Source organism: Trachemys scripta, chromosome 11 (assembly GCF_013100865.1).
Source record: "Trachemys scripta elegans isolate TJP31775 chromosome 11, CAS_Tse_1.0, whole genome shotgun sequence".
Taxonomy (NCBI): domain Eukaryota; kingdom Metazoa; phylum Chordata; order Testudines; family Emydidae; genus Trachemys; species Trachemys scripta.
Window position 1 is genome coordinate 39,969,021 of NC_048308.1, and position 26,590 is coordinate 39,995,610.

Sequence of the window (26,590 nt, forward strand, 5' to 3'; positions counted from 1 at the left end):
CAGTCACAGAAGTTGTAAATCTGCCCGTTTAAAATTCATTACACGCGCAACAAAATGATCAACAGAATTAACAAATGTTTCTATCATACAATGACAGATATACAGCATCTGTTCTTAATTTACCCGGATTATCTATGTTTTCAGCAAAAATCATTAGTCCTTTAATACAATTCTGCTGAAAGGCTTTATTTGTCTGAATGCAGAAGACAAAGCTATTACAAGAAAATTAAAATATTAGTCTCTTTTCTTATGAAATCATAAACATGTAGAATATAAAGTTTATACTTCATAAATATAAGATTTATACTTTATACTGGTATTTTACAGAGTAGGAAATGTAGAAGGACTAAAGCCCGGTCTACACTACAGAGTTAGGTCAATGCAAGGCAGTTTATGTCCACCTAACTCCATAAGTGTCTACACTAAAATGTTGTTCCCGCCACTGTAACTTGCTCGCTACGCCGACTTAATAACTCTACCTCTGCAAGAGGTGTAACATTTAGGTCAATGTAGTTAGGGCAACATACATCCACTTTAGTGGCCTCCAATAGGTGTTCCACAATGCCCCATCATGACTGCTCTGGTCACTGTTTTGAACTCCACTGCCCGGCAGCCAGGTACATAGGTACATGCCCCTCCCCTTTTAAAGCTCTGTGAATTTTTGAAATTTAATTTCCTGTTTGCTCAGGGTGGAGAGCTCACCTAGCAACTCTCGAGCAAGTCTAGCAACTGCCCAGCTGACCACGCCAGCTCCACGATGCAGACATGCTCCTGCCTGAAGTACACAGAAGGTGGTGGATCTCCTGGGTCTGAGAGGAGAAGAGGCTGTGCAGGTATAACTCCAATCCAGCTATAGAAACACTGACATCTATGAGCAGATCGCTCGTGGCATGGAAGAGAAGGGCTACAAGAGGGACACGCAGCAGTGCCACTTGAAAGTCAAGGAGCTGCGGCAGGCGCACCAGAAGGTAACAGAAGCTAACAGTCACTCTGGTATGGAGCCGCAGACATGTTGCTTTTAAAAAGAGCTGCATGCCATCCTTGGCGGAGACCCCATGACCACCACCAACAGTTGCATGAATGCTCTGGGGGAGCTGGAGTCACAGGCCCCCAAAGTGAACAATGAGGAGGTGGTGGTGAATGAGGAGGAGGAGGAGTATGCAGGACAAGCAACTGGGGGATCCAGTGGCGAAGCGAGCCAGGATCTGTTCTTGACTCCAGAGCAGTCGAACCAGTTCCTACTCTCCAGCATGGGCAAGCCTGATGCAGGGGAAGGAACCTCTGGTAGATGTGCAGGTTACTTTGATATTGCAGGGACATCTGTTCATTTACTCTTTTTTAATCATTTCGTCTTTTTAATCGTGATGAGGTAGTAAAATAACCAAGCGAGGTAGAGTCGCTATCTGCATCTCATTCCCATGTACAGTTAGGCAGAGGGGGCCCTGCAGAACAGTTTGTTTATGTGCACCAGTATGTCCCGTGAATCCTCCATAGAGATCTCAAGAAAAGTTTCATGAAGGTTGTCTACAATCTTCTCCTGAAGGTTTCTGGGGAAGACTGCCTTAGGACACTTTCCCACATCACTGAGCAATTACTTCAGCAAGCACTATTGCAGCATACAAGCTAGCAGCATATGGACCCGGTCTGCAGCCGTATGAATGTAGGAGCTGGTCCCTTTCAGCCTGTTATCCTCAGAAGTGAGATATCACCTAAAATCACACTGCCTGTGGAAAACGGTGCCAGTATTTAGTTCAATGGCTCTATCCACATGTACTTATGCCCATGAGCTATCTCCCTCCCCCCCCCATTATTGTCCCAACTTGCCACCTCCCCCCAGGTCATATTCACCTGCTGTGCTCACTCAAGGAATCCCAAGGAGAAGTGAGAATGTACTGCTTGCAACTTGTGTTGATCAAGGAGAGTGAGTTTAGTATACCAAGTTTCCATTTATCCTGTGAAGACACTCTCAATACTACCTCTGTTCATTGTATCTTTTGCAGCTGAAAATATGGCCTTGAGAGTCTCTCCATCCACACCAGCAGAGCAGTTCAGCCAAATGAGGAGTAGAAGGAAGAAAATGGGGGATGACATGTTCCAAGAGACCCTGCAAGCCTCTGGCTCTTCAGATACTAAACACAGGGCTTGGAGGATCACCATCTCGGATGCAATGGACAGATCGGAGAGGAGAAAAGCTCAGGACAAGGAGCGAAACAGGCAGCAGGACATGCTAGTGCTTCTCAAGAGAGAAACAAATGCTGGAGACTCTTGTTGACCTTCAGGTTCAACAGACCCATGCTCAACTCCCTCTGCGGCCCATAGAGAACTGTACCTCTCTACGCTCCCCCCTCCCATTCCACGTGGTGTCCAGGACTCCTGCACTATCCCTACCAATTTACCCTGGAGAACAGTACAGATAATCACAGCTGCACATACAGTAATCATGTCTCTCACAGATCAGTGTATGTGTTGGTGAAATGAAAATGACTGTTCTTTCCCCTTCAAGTTTCTTTTCCTTGTATTTGTAACATTTCATTCAGTTATAAATATATCTGTTTGCATGGGTTTGGAATAGAAGTCTAGTTAGGGAAACTTATTTCTTTATTAGTTCACAGCATATGCTGGCTGGGTCTCATCATTCAGAGATAATAGCAATAGGTGCTTGTGAAATTTTATGTTACCACACACATACACACACACACCAACCATTCATTACAAGATTCACATCAGGGTTCAAAAAACCCCACACCAAACCAAAAAAAGGCCAGGAAGAGCACAGGATGGCAATTCACATTATTGTGGCTATTAAAATGGTCTTTCAAAGCCTCCCTGAGCCATTTAGCTCCCTATTGAGCTCTTCTTATAGCCTTGGTATCTATCTGCTCAAAATCAGCAGACAGCTATTCCACCTCTGCCCTCCACCCCAGAAGAAACTTTCTCTCAGTTGCTTCACAGATATTATGAAGCACATTGACAGCTATAAACCATTGGAATATTTTTTTCACTGAAGTCTAATCTCATGAGTAGACCATAGCAGTGGCTTTTCAAATGGCCAAAGGCACATTCAACTGTCATTCTGCACCGGCTCAGCCGGTAATTGAAATGCTCCTTGCTGCTGTTGAGGTGCCCAGTGTATGGCTTCATGAGCCATAGGAGTAAGGGGTAGGCTGGGTCTCTCAGGATCACTATTGGCATTTTAACATCCCCAGTGACGATCCTCTGGTCTGGAAGAAAGTCCCTGCTTACAGCTTTCTGAACAGGCCTGTGTTCTTAACCATGCATGAGGTGTGCATCTTTTTGTTGGTAAAATGTCTCCAGTGACCCACCAGCACTTGCAAACCATAGAAAAGCAGTCCTTTCTTTTGATGTACTCTGTGGCAATGTGGACTGGTGCCAAAATGGGGATATGCGTGCCACCTATCGCCCCCCCTGCAGTTTAGTAACCCCATTGCTGCAAAACTATCCATGTCCCGCACATTGCCCAGAGTCACAGTCCTTCGTAGCAGAACGTGATTAATGGCCCTGCACACTTGCATCAGAGCAACCCCCACAGTGAATTTCCCAGCTCTAAATTGATTCCCAATCGACGGTAGCAATCTGGCATTGCAAGCTTCCACACGGTGATCACCACTGGCAGTGGAGCTCTCATGTTGGTGTCGCTGCGCCGGAAGGCTGGGGCGAGCTCCGCATGCTCTTCCAGGAATGTGGCCTTCCATATCTGAAAGTTCTGCTCGCCATCCCAAGGCTGCATAATAATGTGATTCCACCAGTCAGTGCTTGTTTCTCTGGCCCAGAACCAGTGCTCCACCATTTGCAGCTTCTCTGTGAAAGCCAACAACCATGAATTGTTTTTATGTCCAACAGCAAGGTAGCCTCCAAGGAATCATCATGTTCCCCGCGGCTCCTCTGGCGGTTCTGCAAATACTGCAGGATCAGGTGCATTGTACTTGCAGCGCTCATCACAATAGTGCATGGATCCTGCACAGCTCTGCTTCTCACAGAGATGGCGGATGCATGGGTTTGCAGGGCTTTTGAAAAGAGGCACAAAACATTATGGGATGCAGATAAAATTATGGGATGGAGAAAACTGCATCATAGGATGTTTAAACCATGCTCCCAGTCACCCCTGCATGACTCATTTGTCCCCATGAGGCACTGCAAGCCCTTCCCAAAACACCCTGCACTAGATGGTCATGAGTTGCACTGTGGGATAGCCACCCACGGGGCACTGCTCTCTCCATCACTACAAGTGCTGGTAGTGAGGACACACGCCGCGAACACAAGGAATGTAGCGTGGACATGGAAAAGCGATTTAATTACTGAGGGAGCGGTATGTTGCATAACTTAGGTTGACTTAATTTTGTAGTGTTGACTTGCCCTAACATGCATTTAAAATTCCTTAAGCATATCCTTCACAATACAAAATATGTATCCATGGCTATTTTATAATACTTACCCGAAGTGTGATCAAAACAATTTTATAACTTTTGATTATAAATACTATATATTGAAGAAATTTAAATTCATTATTATTGTCCCTAGGATACATTTGACTGTCTAATATGGTATCAGTAATAACTACATCTACCTTAAGTCTTTTTCTGCTGTTTAAATTTCCTATATATACACACACATATATCTATCTATATCTATATATATACACACACACACACACACGTATATATACCCCACACACACACACACATTATTTAGCTGTAATTTTTCATTTTATTTAAAATATCATGGAAGCCAAAAATAAGCTGCTTTTTTAAACAATTCAATTTTCAATTGATCAGACCAGTTTATCTAGGGTAGTATTTTGTCTCCAGTAGTGACCTAATACTAGTAATTCAGAAAGAGTCAGACCTTAATGTCTCTTATACTCCTAGCCAATATAGCTGCTGGAAACAGGTGGAAGAATTCCTTCCTTGACTATTGACAGACCAGTTTATTCTGTAAAATTTAAGATTTAAATGCTGTCATTCAAATTTGTTCAACAAGATTTAGGGCTCTATTTCCTGAAAACATACATGCATATAAGGGAAAATTTGCCTGCAATTCTGCTCCCCTGAAGATCTCTTTCTGACAGGATTCCCCCTCTTGGAGCTCATCTTCCAGGGTGAGACTAACAGAACTCCCAAAGCTGTAAAAACTTTGACCCTAAAGGACAATAGTGGCCAGGCTGAATGTCACCCACATTTTTAGGCCACCACTTGCCACCACCTATAGATTATAAATACCATTGCGCCTCTCCCCCTGCAGCCACTTTCCTCCTGTTCGCAATTGGTGAAGGCATTCTGGGAATCATGACTTTCTTTCATTGCTTCATGCTTTTCTGTATCCTTTGTATTTATTACTCCATTTTCAGTCAGCCTGTATGTTGTCTAAATTACTGGCACTTTGTTTAGGCATGCTATAACAATGACTGCTCTTGCATACTCATTTCACTGCATTTTTCCGATTAAATCTTCATTCTGAGATAAAAATTAACTATGTCGCTTTATTGAGTAACTGAAGAATGTATAAACCTCTCCTTCCCCTACCCCACCTCCTCCCCAAAAAAAGTTAACAGAAAAGAATTATGTGCAGGTACAGCAAATAAAATATGGAATGCCATTACAAAAATGGCAAAAGATGATGGGGAGATGTTTTACAGCAAATGAAATAAATTAAAAACTATCAAGTCGTTAATATATAAACTGTAATTCTATTAAGTGATCGACCTATACTAGCCGTACACTTGGGAGATTAACAAGCCTCTCAAAGGCACAGTCATGCTTTATTTTTTTATAACTTGGAGGCAGGGCCCTGTGTGGTGCACACAAGCCAAATTCAGTTGCAAAGGCTCCTGGATTTCTGCATCACTGCTAAATTTCATGCCACACTGAAAATTCTGTAATAGTGTGATGTATTTGCAAAGTAATTCCAGAACATATTTTAATTAAATCTAAAAATGCAGTACGTAATCCATATGTGACAAGTTTGTTCTAGGGATATATAAAGCTTATACTTTCATAAACTTTTTGGTTTGCATTGTGATGCGGAGTATCTTGCAGCATATATAGGCTTCAAAAAGCTGACACGTCAAATCAGACTCCAGGTATACAGGCTGCAGAAAAAGCTCCATTTGACTGCTCATTGCTGTAACTAACCAGAGACAGTTATTTTGGTGAAGTGAAGACAGCCTCTGACTGGCAATTTTTTGGGGGCAAATAGTAAATTTGCCAATAAATTGGGGGAAACTATTCACAAACTCAGATCAAATTCAGCAAACAGCTTAACAGATTTATAGACTCCAAGACTAGAAGGGACCATTGTGATCATCTAGTCTCCTGTGTAATACAGCCCAAAGAAATTTCCCCAATGTAATTCCGACAGTATATCTTTTAGAAAATATCCCATCTTGATTCAAAAATGCTAGTGATAGTGAATTCACCATGACCCTTGGTAAACTGTTCCAATGGTTAATTATTCTCAGTTAAAAATTTACACCATATTTCCAGTCTGAATTTTTCTAGCTTCAACTTCCAGCCATTGGCTTGTGTTATACCTTTCTCTGCTAGATTTAAGAGACCATTATTAAATATTGGTTCCCCATGTAAGTACTTATAGACTGTACTCAAGTACTTCCTTTATCTTCTCTCTGTTAAACTGAATAGATTGAACTCTCTGATTCTATCATTGTAAGGTAGGTTTTCTAATCCTTTAATCATTCTTGTGGCTCTTCTCTGAACCCTCTCCAATTGATCCACACCCTTCTGGAATTGTGGACACAAAACTGGACACAGTATTTCAGCAGCAGTTGCACCAGTGCAAAATACAGAGATAAAATTACCTCTCCACTCCTAGAGATTAACATTTATCCATCCAGGGACTGCATTAGCTCCTTTGAACACAGCATTGCACTGGAAGGGAATGTTCAGCTCATTATTGATTATGACCCCCAAATCTTTTTCAGACTAACTGCTTCTCAGGATAGTCTCCTATCCTGTAAGTATGGCCTATGTTCTTTGTTCCTAGAAGTATAATTTATAGTTAGCCATATATCCAGCGACCCAGATCTCTCTGTGTATTGGTGACCTGTCCTCTTCATTATTTACCACTCCTAAATGCAAACTTTATCAATGGTCTGGAAGAAAACAATGTTAAATAGCATAGAACCACAAACTGATCCCTGTGGGACCTCACGGGAAACAACCATTCGATAATTCTCCATTTACAATTACATTTCAAAAGCTATCAGTTAGCCAACTTTTAATCTATTTAACATGTGCCATGTTAATTTTATATTATTCTCATCAGTGCCTTACAGAAATCTAAGTATATTACATCAACACTATTCCCTTGTCAGCCAAACTTGTAATCTCATTAAAAAAAATATATCAAGTTAGTTTGACATAAACCCATGTATATTGGCATTAATTATATTACCCTTTTTTAATTCTTTATCAATCAAGTCTTGTATCAGCTGCTCCATCATCTTGCATGGGACTGATATCAGGCTGACAGGCCTATAATTACCTGGGTTCATCCTGCTCACCCTTTTTAAATATTGGCACATTAACTTTCTTCCTGTCTTCTAGAGCTTCCCTGGGGTACCAAGACTTACTGAAAATCAACAGCTGAAAAAGAAACGGAAAATAATTTTTAAAATATCTAAACTCTTTCAGCCATTTTAACACAATGTTAAAACTGTGTTTGAACCATTTTGAAATGAAACATTTTAAAATCCATTTTGTAAAGAAATTTAGCTAATTACAAAACGATTTTGGGTTGAAGGTAATGTTTTCAAGTTTTTTGTTCCTGCAAGAAAAAACAAATCCAGTTTCAGTTCAAACCAAACTGTTTTTTTCCCTCCCCACAGTTTGTCCCCAGAACAAAAAAAAAACAAAAAAAAAAAAATCAATTATTTACTTAGGTCTGACCCTACACTCAATATCTGAACAATGGGGGTGACGTGATTTGTCACATAAAAGTGATGGTATTGTTTCTCTTTCCTGAGGTGGTGAACGTAATTCATATAATCAGGAAGGGAGTTTGATGAAGCAAAAGGGTATCTGAATGTCTCCAGGAGAAAAGCAAGAATAGAAAAATGTTACATTTCTCTTTCTTTATCATGAAGGCCTCGTTTGAAGCAATTTTCCTATATTAAACTTCTGTAAGAATGAATGACTACGTGAAGAATTTCAATTGAATTTTCTCATCACATTTAAACAAAATAATTGCGTGTGCAAATCTAGCTGCAAAGGATGCATGCAGTCAGGTTCTTGTCGGTCTTGTTTTACTGCCTCTGTATCAGAACTCTGTGGAGAGATTTTGGGAATCATATCTCTATACTTTAAGGGGTGACCCATACAGAATGCACCACTTTCAGGGTGAGCATGTAAACTTGTAATATGCTTTCCACAAACATTTATGAGAATAAAAGTTAACCAACCCAAATGTTCTGAAAAAGCAAAAAAAGAGGAACATTTTATTTTTAAGTTTGATTGAATGCCCATAATTTTTGTAGTATTTGCCCACCTCTATTTTCTACATAGCTACTGTGTTTATTAAGGGATTATAAGAGTTAGTTGTAGATTTATTTTACTTTTGTAACTTTACATATTATTAGCTGAGACACAAAAGAAGAAAAATAAAAAAACATTAAACTCTGCACTGCAACTCACTGCCAACAGAAACCAGTTGAATCACATCAGTGACCTATGGGCCATCTTGGACTCCTTTCTGATGCCCATCTTCTGCTCCTGGAACTAATGATTTAAGAATAATTCCTCTAAACAAAGTGGTTTCAATCCAAGGGTAGAGGAATGGAATTTGACTCCTTCTCTAGAAGACAGGGATGTTCTTCTACATTTATCTAATGTTACATTGACATTCAGGTAATGAATTCCACATAAATGCTAACAACCATTGGAGAAAAAAACCCGTAGAGAAAGAAGTCTGAGTACACCACTACCTTTTTAGAACAGTTGTAATTTCATTAAAATAGGAACATAATTTAAAGATTATTCTCTGATGATTTACTCATGCAAACTGCACATAAAGAAAACAGTACAGTTTGTGAAACATGTTCAAATGTAAAGACTCGAAATGATAAGTACAGAAGTAGTGCGACATATGTCTCAAAACGGAATTCATGGTTGTACAACTAATAACTGTTTTCTCTATTTGATGAACACAGACATGTTTATTATGGTTCTTTTCCCAACCCCATTCGTTAAATGCTTACATGTCTCCTCACACTTATGTAGACTTATTTTACAGGCACAACAGTTTTATTAAAAAAATTCACTTGCATAAATAAGATAAAAAATGCCTAGTGTTTAGGAGAGAGAATGAAAATGTAACCAATGAGGTTTTACCTAGTTCACCAAAATTACAATGAAAAGTAGTAACTGTATAGCTTTCCTGCATAATTCACATTTTGTGCCTTTGAGATAAATTCCTTTCTCACAAGACTTATGGTATATTTTACCATTGTGGAATTTTTCAGTAACTAACTTTTCCCCCCATGAAACTGGTAAAAGTATTTAAACATATGGGTTTATCAACTCAAAAATTACTTCCTTGTTTTTAAAATACAAAATATTTAGAATTCCTATTATTTTCACACTTACAGCACTGAAATGATATACACACAATTCAGATATGTCTTTGTCCAGTTTTGATTATAGTATGGTTGTATATTATACAAATTATGTTCTTCCTCTGTATTACCAATTACATTTCATAGATTTAAAAATGAATCTCATAAGGAATTTGATAGCACTGAGATTTAAAACAGTGTAGCATGGAGAAGGAAGGGAAAATGAACTACACAACCCATTATAAATGCATTAAATCTTTGTTATATACATAATGAAATCCTGACTGACTGCCAAAATTTGCTACTCTTTAGCTATTGTACAAAGTTTTCTGACCTGAAAGCACACATTTACTTTTTCCCCCAACGTAATCTATTGTAAAATATTGTACTGTATTTTGAACATGAGTACAGAATCCAAATAGGTAATGGCACATTTAAAAAACTCAATATCCTACAGATGATTGGATAATGAGAAAAAGTGTACCTACAATCATCTCATCAGAAACAAACGTACATCATGGAATGTTAGTTATCCAAGTTCGCACAGTAAATAACATTTTTAAACTGCAATCTATCAGCCAGCATCACATTGAAGGCATCTTTAAACATTCAAGCAAAGATTGCTGGCATAAACTACTGAACCATTCTCACACACATACACGCACATACACACCACATTATAATTACATTGTTTCCAAGATATGGTAGATACTGATTTTTCCACAAGAAAGGTATCAAAATTTTGCTACTAAAAGATGACAGTGCTTACACAAGAATTAAGTACAAGTTAGCTTGCAAATACAAGACAATGACAAAGAAGAAGGGAAAAAGTGTTGTTTAACAAAGGTTTTTTAGGCTTTTCTGGCATCCATACTTGTGTATGAGTAAACTCCTTAGTCTGTGATTCAAAAATCCACAAAGTATCAAGCTAGCTATGAAAATTATTCCATATTTGATAACCCTGTATTGTACGATATCTTTTTACTGTTTTGTACTAGCCTAGCCACAAAGGGTATTTGCAGACCATTGTTTTGACAGCAGAAATAAAGCTCCCCTTTTAAAATTAAAGTGTTGAAAAAATTGGCATTAGTTTTTAAAGAAAGTCTAGTTAGGAATGACCCTCATCTAGTTTAGGTATGTGCATAAAGGTACTGTATGTCCCTACACCATACTGGCCCTGTTAAACAATTTAAAAAACAACCAACCAAAACAGCTAATAAGCCAAACAAAATGCTACACATGATATAAAGCAAACATTTTCTCCCAATGTTCTTTCTCTCATAATGTGCAAAACAATAAAAAGGCAAAAAGACTAAAAGCAAATGTACTGTTACTGTCTTTTTCTCTTGCCTAGTGCTTTATGACCTTGCTAACAATTACAAAGTCAATAGGGACTATGCAGAACTTTGGTATAAAATGTCACATAATATTACTATCACAATCTTGGGGATGCACATTAATAATTCACCCCAATGTTGATTGAAATAATACCAAATTAAAAGTGAAAAAAACCACATTGTACTTTACACACACTTTACACATTGAGCACAGAAAATAACTAGTAAATCAACTTTAAAAAAAAATCCATCTTCTGCAAGGAGACTAGAAACTGCTGTTCAGTCTCCTCTTCATCTGCCCATCTGACAATCTTTAAAGCCAAATTTAAATTTGAATTTTAAAAATGAATAATTTTAAGCTACATATCTTTTTAGATGGAGACTGGTCTTGATTTCCCTTTAAAGTCACAAATGTATATCTAAGAAACTGTTGCAATGCAAGTTTTTAATCAACTTCCTGAAGGCTGTGACTGGGAAGGTGGAGCCATAACAATCTGTGAAAGCACTGGCTCTGTACTCTGGTCCGCCATCTGGGTGAGAACTGACGTAGCTACGGCTTCTGCCTTGGAGGTTGAACTTACTCCATTGGAAGTGCTGACAGAACTATGCTGAATAGCTTCTGTATGTGGACTATTTGGCACTGAAATGTCTTCAGAACTGTCATCTTTATCTGCAGCTAAAGAAAAAAAATTCACTTGCTTTTTTTTTTTCTAAAATATGCATAAAAAATTTTCAGATAACAATAAGAGTCCTATAAATAATCACAATTAATAGCACATAGAAAAAGACATTTGTCAAACATTTATTTTTAGTAGAATTGCTTTATATATATAAAGATGAACAGGTAACTTGTTTGTATTTTTCTATAAACAAAAACCAGGATAGAATGTTAGAATATTTATGGACACAGGTACATTTTCAAATGATTATTCCCATTTAAAACCACAGTTAATTTTGGTTGATTTTCCATCTAGTGCAGCAACTGATGACTACAACACCTGATTCTAATGATGCACGTATATGAGAATAACAATAGTCTACAGTTTATAGTCTAAATGCCACCAGCTGTTCTATAGTTATGTAAATTAATTAGATTCAGATTTTTTAAAAACCACAAGATATTGCATTTGACTAGTAATTCAGCCAGAGAATCATTCTCAGTTTGATAATTAATAATGTTTATGAAAATCACTCTCTGTAATACAGTAAATTACTATTGCTCAGTTGGACAATAAAGTTTTCAATATGCAAAATCTTCATTCTTTCAACAGGGTGAAATTCAATTAGTTTTGTTTAGCACTTAAATATCTGCCAGTAAGAGTTAATTAATGCATGACATAAGTCTTTAAAAATCAGAAGACATCCAAGAACTTCTTCTGTTTGACTTGCTCTGAATCAATTACTCATAATTTTTTATGATCACAAAACCCAAGTATTGAAAAAACAAAACTTCTTGCTGTGCAAATTTAGTGTGTAGTTTTTTGTTTTTTTTAAAATACAGAGGCACGATTTAACAGGAATTATTCTTTCACTAAATGCATCAGTTATATTTTACAACACACACCTTTCATTTAAAGCAGAGAAAGTTCATATATACAAGGCATTTTAGGAGAAAAGGAAGCCAATATGAGAAGTGAAATCCACTTAATAGATTATCTGATAAACATATATATTTAGATGAGAACATTGTTTAGACATGAAACTTATTTTATTTTTACAGGTGATAATTGGTAAATTAATTAGTATATTAATTAAATCTCTTCTCTATTTTTGATTAGTCAGATTGTTGAACAGACATTATCAAATGATAAGAAATTGTGGAAGTCAAATTTTTACCTGTAAGTGGTATCTTTCAGATAAAATAATCTCCGTTCACAACAGGTTTTTGCTCATATAAAAATGGAAGGTGTGAATGATAAATTTAACTGCAAGATTTTTTGGTACCATCCTAAGCTTCCTAGAATGTTGCTTGAGTCTTCCATGGCAACTCCCAAAGCATTTACTTTTGCACTTAACTAAAATGGAGACAGTTACCTGGCTAGAAGTTACGGAGGAAAAGAGCTCCATTCTAAAATGGTGCAATCAAAATAAAGATTTTTACTGAATAGGGTATGCATAGAAAAAACTGAATCCAAAACTAAAAAGGATGACAAAGACACAAAGTGTCCAAGGAAGGATACACCAAAGTTTATAATAACAACTAAGAATGAACACTGAGCACGGATAACAAAAATACCTTGAAGGTAAATTATTGTGGGCTGAGGTTTTTTCAGTGCAGGAATACCAGTTGCAAGAATGAAAATTCACTGATGAGCAAGTTAATTCCACAATATAATGAGATCTTTATTGCAGTCCTTTATTCATACTAAGAAGAGATTATGTTCAGAGACAGAAAGTAACCCTTTACATAGTATTGTTTGAATAGAAGCAAAGTCATACAAACATGCAAGTAAGCAGCCTTGCAAATGTATTCCAAAGAAATGTTAACTAGTATAACAGCATAAGAATGGCCATACTGGGCTCACCAATGGTCTATCTAGCCCAATATCTTGTCTCTGACATCAGCCAGTGCCAAATGCTTCAGAGGGAATGAACAGAACAGGGCAATTTTGAGTGACCCATCTCTGTCATCCAGTCCCAGCTTCTGGGAGGTGGAGGTTTAGATACACTCAGAGAATAGGCCTGGCTTATAGCCATTGATGGACCAATCCTCAATGAATTTAGCTAATTTTTAACCTTGTTATCCTTTTGGCCTTCACAACATCTCCTGGCAATGAGTTTCAGAGATTGATTGTACATTGTGTGCAGAAGTACTTCCTTTTGTTTTAGTTTTAAACCTGTTGCCTATATGACCCATAGTTCTTGTGTTATGTGTACAGCTAAATAATACTTCCCTATTCACATTCTCCATATCACTCATGATTTTTTAGACCTTTGTCATATCCCCCGGTAGTCGTCTCTTTTCTAGGATGAACAGCCCTAGTCTTCTTAATTTTTTCTTGCATGGAAGCTGTACCATGTACCCCTAATAATTTTTGTTGTCCTTCTCTGCATCTTTTCAAATTCTAATACATCTTTTTGAGATGGGCCAAATGGAACTGCATGCAGTAATTCAAGGTGTGGGCATACCATGGATTTTTAAAGTGGCATTATAATATTTTCTGTTTTATCATCATTTTGCTAATGGTTCCTAACATTGTTAGTTTTGGGGTTTTTTTGTTGCTACTGTACAGATGTTTTTAGGAAACTATCCACAATGACTCCTAGATAGCTTTCTTGAGTAATTAAAGCTTGTGTAGACCCCATCAATTTGAATGTACAATTGGGATTATTTTTTCCAAAGTGCATTACTTTGAATTTAATCTGCCATTTTCTCGCCCAGTCACCCAGTTTAGTGAGATCCTTCTAACTCTTCATAGTCAGCTTTGGAGTTCTATTATTATTTGTATTATTTGCAAATGTTGCCACCTCATGTTCACCCCTTTTTCCAGATCATTTATGAAAATGTTGAACAGCACAGGTCCCAGTACAGATCCATGGGGGACACCACTATTAACCTTTCTCCATCGAGAAAGCTGACTGTTCATTTCTAACCCTTTCTCCCTATCTCCCTACTGACCCATGATGGGGCCTACCCGGGACCCCAACCCCTATCCAATCCCCCCTGTTCCCCATCCCCGAACCCCTGCCCCATCCAACCGCCTCCTGATCCCTGTCCCCTGACTGCCCCCCAGGACCCCTTTCCCCATATCCAAGGCCTCAGCTCCCTTAGCATGCCGCTCAGAGCAGCATGTCTGGAGCTGCGCCTCCTGGCTGGAGCCACACACACTGCCACGCTGCCCTGTGTGAGCATGCAGCCCTGCCGCCCAGTGCTGCCTGTGTGGCGGTGTGGCTGCAGGGGAGGGGGAACAGCAGGGGAGGATCTGGGGGCTAGCTGCCCGGCCAGGAGCTCAGGGGCCGGGGAGGATAGTCTCGTTGCCGGATGTGGCCCGAGGGCCATAGTTTGCCCACCTCTGCACTAGTCAGTCATCCAAATGGGAAAAAATTGCAAACATTTTCTTCCAAAGGTGTGGTATGACTAGAGCTGGTTGAAGTTTATTGACCAAAACTGAAAATTTGGGTCAATCAAAATATTTAGAGAATGTGTGAATTTTGCTATACTGTTTTAGTTGAAAAATTCTATTAAAAAAACCCAAACAAACACAACCCTGAAAAAATAAAACAACATTTTCATATTTTCTAAATGAAAATTGGGATTTTTCTATTTGAAATGACTTTGTATTAGATTTCCTTCAATTTTATTTTAACAAGATAAAGCTCAAAAGTGAAATGACATGTTTGGGTCAAATGAAACATTTCACTCTTTCCAATTCCCCCCCCCCAAATTTTTCATTTGCTGTTCTTTTTTCTCTTCTGAAAATGCCCGCAAACCGAAAAAGTCAGTTATTCATACAGTTGTGACAGCTTGTATAAAGTTGGTGCAAATGCACAGAACGGACAGATACTTCAGACAATACTGGAGATGAAGTCTCCAGAGATAAAACCAGATACTGCTGGCGCATGGGGACTATGGGAATGTTTAGGTCAACATCTAGACAAGTCTACGGTAGCCAGAAAATTCTCTAGAGTGGTGGCTAAATCACTGAAGGGGTTGACTTATCCTGAATAATTTGTAGGCAAAGGATTGACATAATTATTATAATGGCTAGACCCCAATTGTTTCTTTACAATTAACTAGAGCAGGAATCAAAAATTTTTGATTCAATCGTTAATGGATTATAGCCCCTATTTTTATTAAGCTTTACTCAAATGGAATCATCTAGTGTTCGGGAAGCTTCCTGAATCTTTGCAAACAAACAGAAGTAATATCCTCACACCTACAACTCTCCAACTACCCTCTGCCCCTTCACGACTATTCATCCTTCCTCATTTCTCCCCATCCTCCACACTAAGAGGAGACTATATAGGCTTATATAAGAGAGACTATATAGGCTTTGCAGCAGCGTATTCCTGAAACTGCGTCTCAGATGGGACTATGGATAGAAAACGTAGGGTTTAGGTTTCTCTTGTAGATTACACATACAATTTTAAAATTTTGTTTAAGTCCTTAAGGGCTTGTTCAAGAAATTTCCCAAACAATTGACCAGTAGCATATCTGCTTGGGAAGGCCATAAATTTATACTTGGCTGACAACTCTTGCATTGCACCAAGGTTTCCTCCAAACAGCCTCATGAAATGTAATCACTTCTCTTTTTGTCTTTTCTGGTTTCTCAGTCATCACCACCTCTTGGAAGCAGGTGAAAGGTACTTAAAGTAACTGAAAATGCTAGCAAGAAAGAGGGACCTTAGTACTTGTGCTTTTCACTCTATGTGAAGCAGAAGTTGTTCAAAAGATCTTTTAAAGATACCTAAATAAGTGTCAAAAAATTCTGCAATGCCATTGTTTGCTTGTGCCTGTTGAAGTGCATTTTAAGTGAAATCCCATTAAATTGTGTATCGAATTGTTAAAGCCACGTCCACAGGGTATAAATTAACTGTGTCTCAGCAGCACATGATACCTTGCACGGCAGGAGCATTCTAATTCTGCCTCTTTGCCTCTTCTATACCACACATGATAAGAAACTATTTAACACTTTTTAAAAAGTAACATGGTCATGCTGCTGATGTAGATAGGGCATATCTTTTTAAATTTGTTTTTTAAAGATTTGAAGTTATTTTCTATTCACGCCACAACCACAAACATTAACTAAAACCATTTTAATTGATTCTTTCTATGATTCATCATATAGTCTTGCACAAGTCACTTTATCTATGTGTGTGTTGCCCCAATATCTGTAAAATTAAGATATTATTTAATTCTCTCAGAGCTACTGTGAAGTGCTTTGGACATAACACTTATACACAGTGAGACAAGAGTTCAGTGTTTATGCGCATTCTTTATCCACTTACATACCTAGCTCATCCCCATGCCATATTACTCATGACACTAATCCTGTAGATCATTATTTTGTGTGGCACTGTGCCAAAGGCTTTACAAAAATATTAAATGAACTATGCCTGCACGTTCCCTTCTGAACATCTTTTGATACTTCTTTTAAAATGTAGTTCCTTTTTTCAAATGATAGATATTTTAGCAACTTTACATTCTCTGTTCTGGTTAGTAGTGAGTTAGTTTTACTTTGACTTTTATAATGAAGACAACCCTAAGAACTTCAAAATCTGCAGCGACTTATAAATACTATAGCATTTTTTCAACAATATTACTAAACATTTAGTTTTTAGTATTTTAATGAAAAAATCCTTAATTTGTAATTATCTGCCAGTCTATTTCAAAAATGCATACGTTTAATAATTGTTCATGTAAATCTAGAGAAATACATGTATCTTCAAGCTATCAAAATTCAAGAAACCTAGCTTGTTTAGGAAAACCATGCATGCATAATGGTATCCCCTAGTAGCTTCTATATGAAATTATGTTGTTCTGTCAGATGGGAGCCATAATGGCCTCATCCCTGCAGCAATCATTGTTAATATAAATCCCGAACATATTTCTATATGGTTCCAATTTACTCCAAGATGCTATTTTCCATCCTGTCAAAATGACTGGAGATCAAAGGACTAAGATTTATAAGCTCAAAACTGACAAAATCAGTGTTCTAAATATATATATGGCAACAGAGAGTTGCTAAAATCTCCTGAATCTTTTAAATTAAAAAATATTGCCCATTCTGATGAAACTGCTTACAATGACTACAAGTAAAGATGGTGGCCATTAAGTTTTATCGCAAGCACCTGAGGAACTGTTTGCATGCAATACAAAATGTTCCTTTATTCTCTCGAATTACTGACACTGGCAAATTAAAATGAAGTGGCTACATATGGCAGAAACAATCTTCACATTTACAAATATCCTGAAATACCACTAAATCATAAAAACGAAAGCTGTGGGTTATATATTATGAATGTTGCCTAATGCATTCCCCGCTCAGTTATTTGTTACGAATTTGTGTACAATGGACAAAATTGGCCATTTATTCTACAGCAGCAGCTGGTTCTAGCTCTGTGCATCATATCCAAAAAAAGAAGTTAGAAGAAAAGCACAATTAACCTTTAAAATGCCTAAAAAGTGAAAAATTAAGTGAACAAATTTCATTTCCTTAAAATTTAACAGTTTTACTGATTTCAGTTTAACTTGAGAATTCTAAGTCCTTCACTATTAGAATCCTATTTTAAAAATTCAAACATTTTAAATTCTTATGACTAACAGTTATTTTAAGTCAAAACAATCTCAGGGACAGCATACAGTAAGAGCCAGGAACCTGCATCTGATTATTTTAATGGGCTGACTGATCCTGGATGTGCTAGTAAATAAGGACAGCTGTTACCCTCCCCTCCATGGAAATCTCATTATGAAATGGAAGAAACAAGGACCTTTCATCTTATTTAAGATAATGCATTACAGAGATTGTTCACCATGTACTGTCAATACTTTAATTGTATATACTAGAAGCAGGTATTGCAGCTTACAGTCCTTTAGTAGTAATTATGGGTATACACTTAGTTTTGGTTGGTTTTTCTATAATGTCTTTAAACTTCAGATAATCTACAACATTTTTTAAACTGAAAGCATTTAGAAAAATAGCTTCAAAATATCATACATTCATTCCTGTCTTGTAATAAGCTTGCAGAATTTTATATATTTATTGTTAAATATTATAACTGCACTTCTCATTTTTAATGGTTGCTCAGTTCACTTTGGCTGTATTTCACTGATGCAGCCTAAGGCTATAGGTAATGGAACATTACTCACTCTGATAGCCAGATTTCTTCTGCATGGCAGTTACAGGGCAATCTTTATGAGCCAGAAGAAGCTGTTTCAGCTGTGCCACTTCATTTCTCAGCAGGGTGACTTCATTCTAAAGGAGAAGAAAGTTATGCACTTTACCAGGCTCAGACTACATGCATTTTAGAGGTAAGTTTTAACAGTCTTAAATTTTACAAGATCTTTGGATGTTCATTTAGGGGTAAACAAAACACAGTACACATTTCCATGACTTTAGAACACTTTAATATTAAACTATAGATATAACTTGTAAAAAGATTTTTTTTATATAATAAATGCCAATACATTTATTGTATTACATTTTGTAGTTGGTAGACTGCAGGTTCTACACACAGTCCAATTCACACGATCAGACTGTTGTAAGTCTCTTCTGGATGATTTTGTAGGTTCTTTCAAGCAAGTAAACCTAATTTTAACCACCCACATTATAACATACGTTATAACCCCAAATATGCTCAGTGAGTGTGGAATGAATTTTTTTATAAACAAATTTAGACTCTATAAAAGAGAACCTCCCTACAAAATGTAACAGGAATGATAATAAGACAGTGATCTATCAATTTTCAGATTTTATTTTTCATAGCCATTAACAGGAAACAATCAGTATGCAAGAATCAAGTAATGGGAATGAGAACAAAACCATTGTAGGAGAGAAGAATTAATAATGATACACTTAGATGCAGTGTAACCCAGTACAGCACTAGACTGGGACTCAGAATAACTGGATTCTATTCCTGGCACTGTTACTAGCCTGCTGGGTGACCTTGGGCAAGTCATTTCACCTCTTCATGCCTACATTTCCCTATCTGTAAAAAAGGGATAATGACACTGGCCCTTCTTTGTAAAGCACCTTGAACTCTACTGATGAAGAGCCTGATAAGAGCTGGTATTATTATATTAGACAAGAATCAAAATTAAGAACAGCATGACATTTTAGATGTAACCATTTTTATTTAAAAATAGTTACAAACTGTCTTAAGCAACATTAAGTTGTCTACAAAACATTAAGTTACCTGTCAATATTTACTGCTCCCGTATCTTTTCAAAATGTATCTTCAATGCAAGTTTTGATGGGTTAATTTTTGCATCAAACAAAAATCCTTCATAGAAATATGCATATTAAAGAGGAGTATGTTCTCACAGTAGCTTACGAAACTTGACATAGCACAAAATTGTTCAATTTATCAATGTGTTACTATATTCAGTAAAAGAGGGAATAAAGGAAAGAACAGAAAAAATTAGGTCTGAAAGAGGTCCTTGAAAATAAAACTATGTCAAATATGTTATATATTAGCTTGGAGGTTAGAAATAAAACACTATGGATTTGAAAAAATTGAAAAGAACAAAAGCTAAAGAAATAAAATTTATTTGAGAACAGACTTTGATAGTTTACTTTACCTTGCACTAAACAAATGCAATTCTACAAATGAACATTATTATTATTAAAAACGTGCTCTTATTTCAAAGGATAATGTTTTCCTTTAAAACTCCCAAGCTCCTACATTCTCATACTTGCAATCCTTATATATATATATATATAACTTAGCAGGTATTTCTTTTCTATTTGGTCCGCAAACCTTGCTTGAACAGATACACTGCAAGTAAACACAGCTAGGCAGAGAATGATCATTCTGTTTCACAGAGGATTTCAAGATTTCTAAATTGTGTTTTGTTCCGATTTGTGAAAATCCCCCAAAATTTCCAATATTTAGGGAAACAGAATTACTATTTTCTGCCCAGATCTATAAAGGTCCTGCCTCCTGCAGGTTGCCCTGGAACCCGGGGCCCTGGAAGCTGAGACTCAGGTTCTCTGCCAGCCAGCCAGGCTGCTGAGCAAGCAAGTTGGTAGGAAACAAGGCAAGTTTTGAAACTTGTTTAGCTCACAGAGTTTCATCAGAAACCTACCTAGTTTTCAGTGGAATTTCATCAAAATTGATATTGTCCTGTGGAATGCTCCAATTTCAATACATGTAGTCAGAAATTCAGACAAAAAATGTTCATGAAATTTTTCTTGACTAGCTCTAGTAAATAGGTTTTTGTCTACTGAATTGGCACAAAAGATACCTGAATAGTTCTGAGAATAGGGTACACCTCTACCCCGATATAACGCTGTCCTCGGGAGCCAAAAAATCTTACCGTGTTATAGGTGAAACCGCATTATATCGAACTTGTTTTGATCTGTCAGCGTGCGCAGCCCCACTCCCCCGGAGCGCTGCTTTACCGTGTTATATCCAAATTAGTGTTATATCGGGGTCGCATTATATTGAGGTAGAGGTGTATGTGAATGTTAATGTTGCTGCAGAAGGAGCAGAGAGAGCTCAAGATTGTAAACTTACTTTCACTCCTCAGGGTACATCCTATGTAAATAGTAGGGTTTGTTTGCTTTTAAACTTATCTTTATATCTTAATAGTTTGGTCTCCTTTTAGGAGAGGGACATTTTGACTCCAGAGAATATTCTCAACAAGATGTAGCAATTTTAAAGGGGTGTTGACTTTTCAGCCTACATTAGATTGAGTCCTTTTGCTTTTTTCCTGTCCGTGCATCTAATTTTTGTGAAAATTAAATCTGAACAATTCCATACACTAATGGCAGACAGAAGATGAGGTAGGTAATTATCAGCATAACTCCGGAATGCTTTTAAAAGATAATGGTTGAAAAAGTATTTTATAGCCCAATCCCACATAGTTTTTAAACATTTTTATTTTTTCTAATAAAAATATGGAAAGTAACTCAAATTCTTTATACTTAAGCAGACTTGAATGTGAAAGATGAAATATCAGATTCTTACATATAAAATGTAAAAAGCTGTGGCGGTATCTAACTCAAACTAACATCATCATTAACAAGTGAGATGACGCAAAAACAGCACCAGCTAATGGCATATACTATATATTTATCAGTGTTTAGTGCTAGCAGATACCACGCATTTGAAGTTGGTCTTACATGATTTTGATGAAAGTATGAAATTAATCATTCTTAAGTGTACCATAGTGTATACGTAAGTACTTACACTGTATACAGCATGAGGAAAAATGACACACAAGTTCAAGTAAGGGTAGTCATCTGAATACTAATATTAGAAAGCAGTTTTGGAAGGTAATGAAATCAGAATTGAGTGTACTAAGGCTAGACCCAACCTCTATATTCCCTAGTATAGTTTTGCTCTGTACATGACAGTTTGAGGTTTCTTCCCCTAAGTGTTCATATATAGTATTCTTTACAGAAAACAGGAAAATGGAAGGAAAACAAAGGAGGAAAACTTAAACTGATGTAATAAAAAAATGAAAATTTAGATTCATGGCTCTGGGCTAGTGAGCTGTCACTAATTACTAATGTATTCAGATACCATGACAAGTACATGAACAAATATTTGGGTAGATGAAAATAAATATGAAATACATCTTGAGCAAAGTAACAGCGAGAAAATACAAATTTTCTAAATTCAGAGATTTCAAAATATACTATCAGAAAGAAAATTTGTGCAGAAAAACCTGGAGTCTCTATTAGATTCCTCATAGCTTGTTTCAACATATCTGTATTCCCCCAGCCAAAAAATACTCTCTTTCTGCCTCCAATCCTCATGAGATTCAGCGTGAGAAGTTCTCTGGCCTGGTGTGTGTTGGAGCCAAAGGTAACAGGTCCAGACTACATGTATTTGTATATAGTCTATGGAATGGATTAAGCATTTTTGTTGCACAAGGGATTGGGGGGGTTGTGTGGATAGGCAGCACCTGTGATGTGTCTGCCCAAGTCACCATAAAGAGGGAGCCATTCAGAAGAGACTACATTATAGGGAAAGTGGATGGATTATCCTAAAGGAAACCCCATACAAAAAATGGGTAAGTGAGCGTAGCAAGCTCTTCACAGGCCACGCCCCCCCTCCCGCAGGAGCAGCAGCATCTGCAGGACCCTGGGCCGCCTCCCACCCCCAAGGAGCAGCAGCCTCCACTGGAGCACAAACCCCCAACACCTAAGGCTTAGTTAGGAGTATTTTTAGTAAAAGTCATTGACAGATCACTGGCCAGGACTTTTTAGTTATTGCCCGGGACCTGTCCGAGACTTTTACTAAAAATACCCATGACTAAATCATAGCCTTACCTATAGTAAAAAAGACAACATGGTATGTTTTATTGTTACAGGAATACAGTATTCTTCAATATGTCTGTAAGGCACAGAGGCAATACTTAAAATTATATATAGTGTTTGAGATCTTTTACCAAGGAAACATATTGGCTGAGAAAGCCATCCAGAAAAGCAAATAGAATACAGATTTTAAAAGATTGTACGTGTGGGGCAACTGATTTAGAAGAGCTTGTAGTAAAGAGAAGACTTTGCCCGTCTAACTGAAAATACTGAATGTTATTGAGGTGATGCAATTAATAGACATTTGCACTACATATATAATAAAATAGAATAGTATCATTTAAAACCAAGAAAATGAAGGATAGCAATGGGAATTATACACAACCATTTAACTTAAGAAGCAGGTAGAATACTGGACTGTACCAAGAAAAGGTTAAAGTAGACCTTATTTGTATAGAAATGTGTTTATTGGAAGCTAACAGAGAACATGCAGTAAAATATATATCATGTAGAAATTACATCAGAAAGAATATCCTCATCTTCCTATTTCTATATGTATTGTTTAGTGTCTTCATTCTAAAAACCCTGTTAAATTTACATAACACAAACTGTATGATACTTAAATTTAGGACATCTACTTATTAACATTGGTGAAAGACCATTGTTTTTGTTCAATAGCTCAACCACAACTTTCAGTCTTTATGAAATCAGTCTATTTTTAGAAATACTGTAGCTTAATGATGTCAACAGTAAAATTCAGCTGAGCAGGGCATTTAGGTATTAAACAAAATATGAACTATTAAACCCTAGCATGCAGTCTGTAAAACTACGCTAAGGCAAAGCTCCAAACTTATTACATTTACTATTAAATAGAACATAAGTAATCATGGGTCATTACTGCCCACTATGCTGATCAGCTGTGCCAGGCTGTCAAGTGAAGAACTATTATGGAAATGCAGGATTGATTAATGTTTTCACATAAAGTACAGTTTAATTATTTCTTTGACATTCAATTTTCTTTACAAGTCATTCTGTTCTTCACAGTTAACGGTTTTGGTATTGGCAGACGGAAAGAAATTTCTTTCCCCTGAATTCACTATTACTGGGTTAACTCTTGACAATCTGGAAGCCAAAAGCTTCCTTGTATTTTTTTTTTTTTTAAATGAAGAAAATCTGTTTGTGTAGCTATGGGCTTAACAATGCTAACAGATAAAAGTTAGAGAACTCATGGACTTGCTGACTGCAAAATAGCTCGATGGAATCAGGCATTGTCCCTAGACTGCTGAGTGATGGTGTAATGAGCAAAGAACGTAAGCACTGACAACCAAGTTGCTGCTTTGCAAATGTCCTGAATAGGGAACTGTGCTAGGAATACCGCTGATGACGCTTGCAGTCTCATGGAGTAGGCAGTCAGGATAGCTAGTGGCAGAATACTCACCTGCTTGTAACACGTGCGAATACACAAAGTGATCCATGACCAAATGAGCCTCCTTGAAGTCGCTGGCACAAACACTCCCAGGGACGTAAGGGTCGCCCTGGAGTCCTTCAGTCCATGAAGCTTCACACCACTCTGCCCCGAAAAGAGTGAAGCTTCCTTGAAGGGGAGATCTTGAGGGTTTGCTGAACTCCTACGCATGGCCACTACAGAAGCCATGGACCTGGCTGCTGAAACTGCTGCATCCAGGGCAGCTTGCACAGAAACCATCGCTAAGGATTTCTCCTTATCCATGAACGAGGAGAACTCGAGCCTCGGCTCTTGCGATACCAAGTCTTTGAACTTCAACATGGAGTCCCACATGTTCAACAAGTCATATCAGCTGAGCAGCACCTGCTGGTTAGCAATCTTGAGCTGCAGACACCTGGTAGAGTAGACCTTTATACTGAATAAGTCCAGCTTTTCTGAGTCCTTTGCTTTAGGTACCACACTTTGCAGACCCTGCCTTTCCCTTTCATTGGCAGCAGAAAACACTTGGGATTCCGGGGAGGGGTGAATATACAGAAACTCATAATCCTGGGCAGGAACAAAGTATTTCCTCTTGGCTCTCTTTGAAGTGTGGGGAAGGGAAGTGGGGATTTGCCAGAAGGTTTTCACAGGGTCTATGATGGCCTCATTGAGAGGCAGGGCTACTTTTGATGGGCTTGTCATGGCCAGAATGTCGCCCAGACTATGGGAGGACTCTCTTACTACTTCCACCTGCGTGCCCAAATTTTGGGACACTCTATTCAGCAACTCCTGGTGGCCCTTATACTCATCTATGGGAGGTAACACACCTGCTCCTGACCAGCCTAATCAGCACTTGAGGGTACTTCTCTTCCCTTTCTGTGCCAACTGGATCCCGTGGAGTTGGTTCCTTGGAGTTGGTATCAGGCTGGGTACTGGAGTGTGTTGCCTGATGGGGAGGTGGAGCCCTTCTCTTAGGGGCCACCGAACAGGAGTGCCTCAAGTGGGGCCCTGAGATTGGTAGAAACCCCCACAGGCTCCAAAAGGGCCATTGCATCAGCATAGGCGCTTCAGTGACCACTAGGCCAAGCACTTAATGGCACTCCTGTGCCCCAATCCAGGGCAGGGTAGGGATGACTGGAGGAGTGGCGGGGTTGACTCCTTGGATGAGAGGAGTATGACCCAACCTCCAACTCCAAAGACGAGGAGTCTCCATCTGGTGATCGGTGCTGAGGCAGGGAAGGCTGCGTTGGGGTCAGGATAGTCGGTTTTTCCTTGGACAGTACCACAGGGACCGGTACCGGATGGTAACTGGGCCCACATGCTCTCTCCTGCCTACCGGCACCAATACCACCAACGCCTGTACTGCCAGTGACACCAGTACTGACAGCAATAGCAGATCCCTGGCAGCTGCAAACAACTTCAGCGTGGACAGCGCCACAATAGCGCTGGTACCACACTGTCCCTTGAATGCCGATGCTTCATCCAGAACCAGATGCAATGGTGCTGACTGCTGCAATGCTGAGGCAGAGGAGTGGCTTGACTCTGCTCTGCTCCGCTCCTCATGCCTGGCTTTCTTTGTTGTTGGGGAATGTCTCCTCACAGCCGGTTGCTTTTTATGCCTCTTCTTTGGCACCAAGGATGGCAAACAGTGCTGGGACTCTCACAAGGTTGGAGGAGCCCTCCTCATGGATGCCGAGATGCTCTGAGCTGAGTCCAACTGGCTTGGCTGGGAGGAAGGTCTCAGCGTTGCCTCCATAAGTAGGAACTTGAACCTGGCCTCCTACTCCTTCTTCATATGGCATTTAACATCCCTGCAAAACTGACAGCAATCCCTGATGTGAGCCTCACCCAGGCACTTCAAGCAACTGGAGTGCAGCTTGCTCAGGGGCAGAGCTTTGTTCCAGGAGGCACAGGGCTCGAAGCCCGGTGACTGAGATATGCCTTGGCACTGAGTACAGACAAAATTCTGCTAACAGAAGAGAAAAACAAACTAACTATTAATTATACACAACCATCAGAAAAATAAAGACCATCGAGAAAGCTTACCGTAGCAAAGAAAACAGTTTCAGAGACCATTTCAGGTGGTAAGAAGGAATTGAGGAGTCAACTGGGCCCTTTATACTGACGCTATGACTGTGCAGCACCAGAAAGCACCTGAGCCTCCCAGACAGGTACCACTGAGGGAAAAATGGCCAGTGACTGATCAAGGCGAGCACATACCTACAGTGGAATGGACATGTGCAAGCGCTCGAAGAAGAAAAGACGGTTACTCACCGTTGTAACTGTTGTTCTTCGA

The 26,590-nt window shown here is 38.4% G+C and overlaps 1 protein-coding gene across 6 annotated transcripts in view; it reads right to left on the bottom strand.

Annotated features, from left to right (window-relative positions):
- Positions 1 to 8,955: 8,955 nt before the first annotated feature.
- Positions 8,956 to 26,590, bottom strand: part of ATF2 (activating transcription factor 2) — an 84,846-nt gene continuing 67,211 nt past the window's right edge. For 3 of the 6 annotated variants that reach the window (XM_034785533.1, XM_034785535.1, XM_034785534.1), the window contains 2 exons: positions 18,734 to 18,839; positions 8,956 to 11,599 (listed from right to left, as the gene is read on the bottom strand). In XM_034785533.1, the coding sequence (XP_034641424.1) occupies positions 11,373 to 11,599; positions 18,734 to 18,839 (333 nt within the window). In that variant the 3' untranslated portion in view covers positions 8,956 to 11,372. Of the gene's footprint in view, positions 11,600 to 18,733; positions 18,840 to 19,779; positions 19,962 to 26,590 lie in introns of those variants that run through there. The other 3 variants (XR_004647660.1, XR_004647658.1, XR_004647659.1) reach the window with 2 other exon arrangements.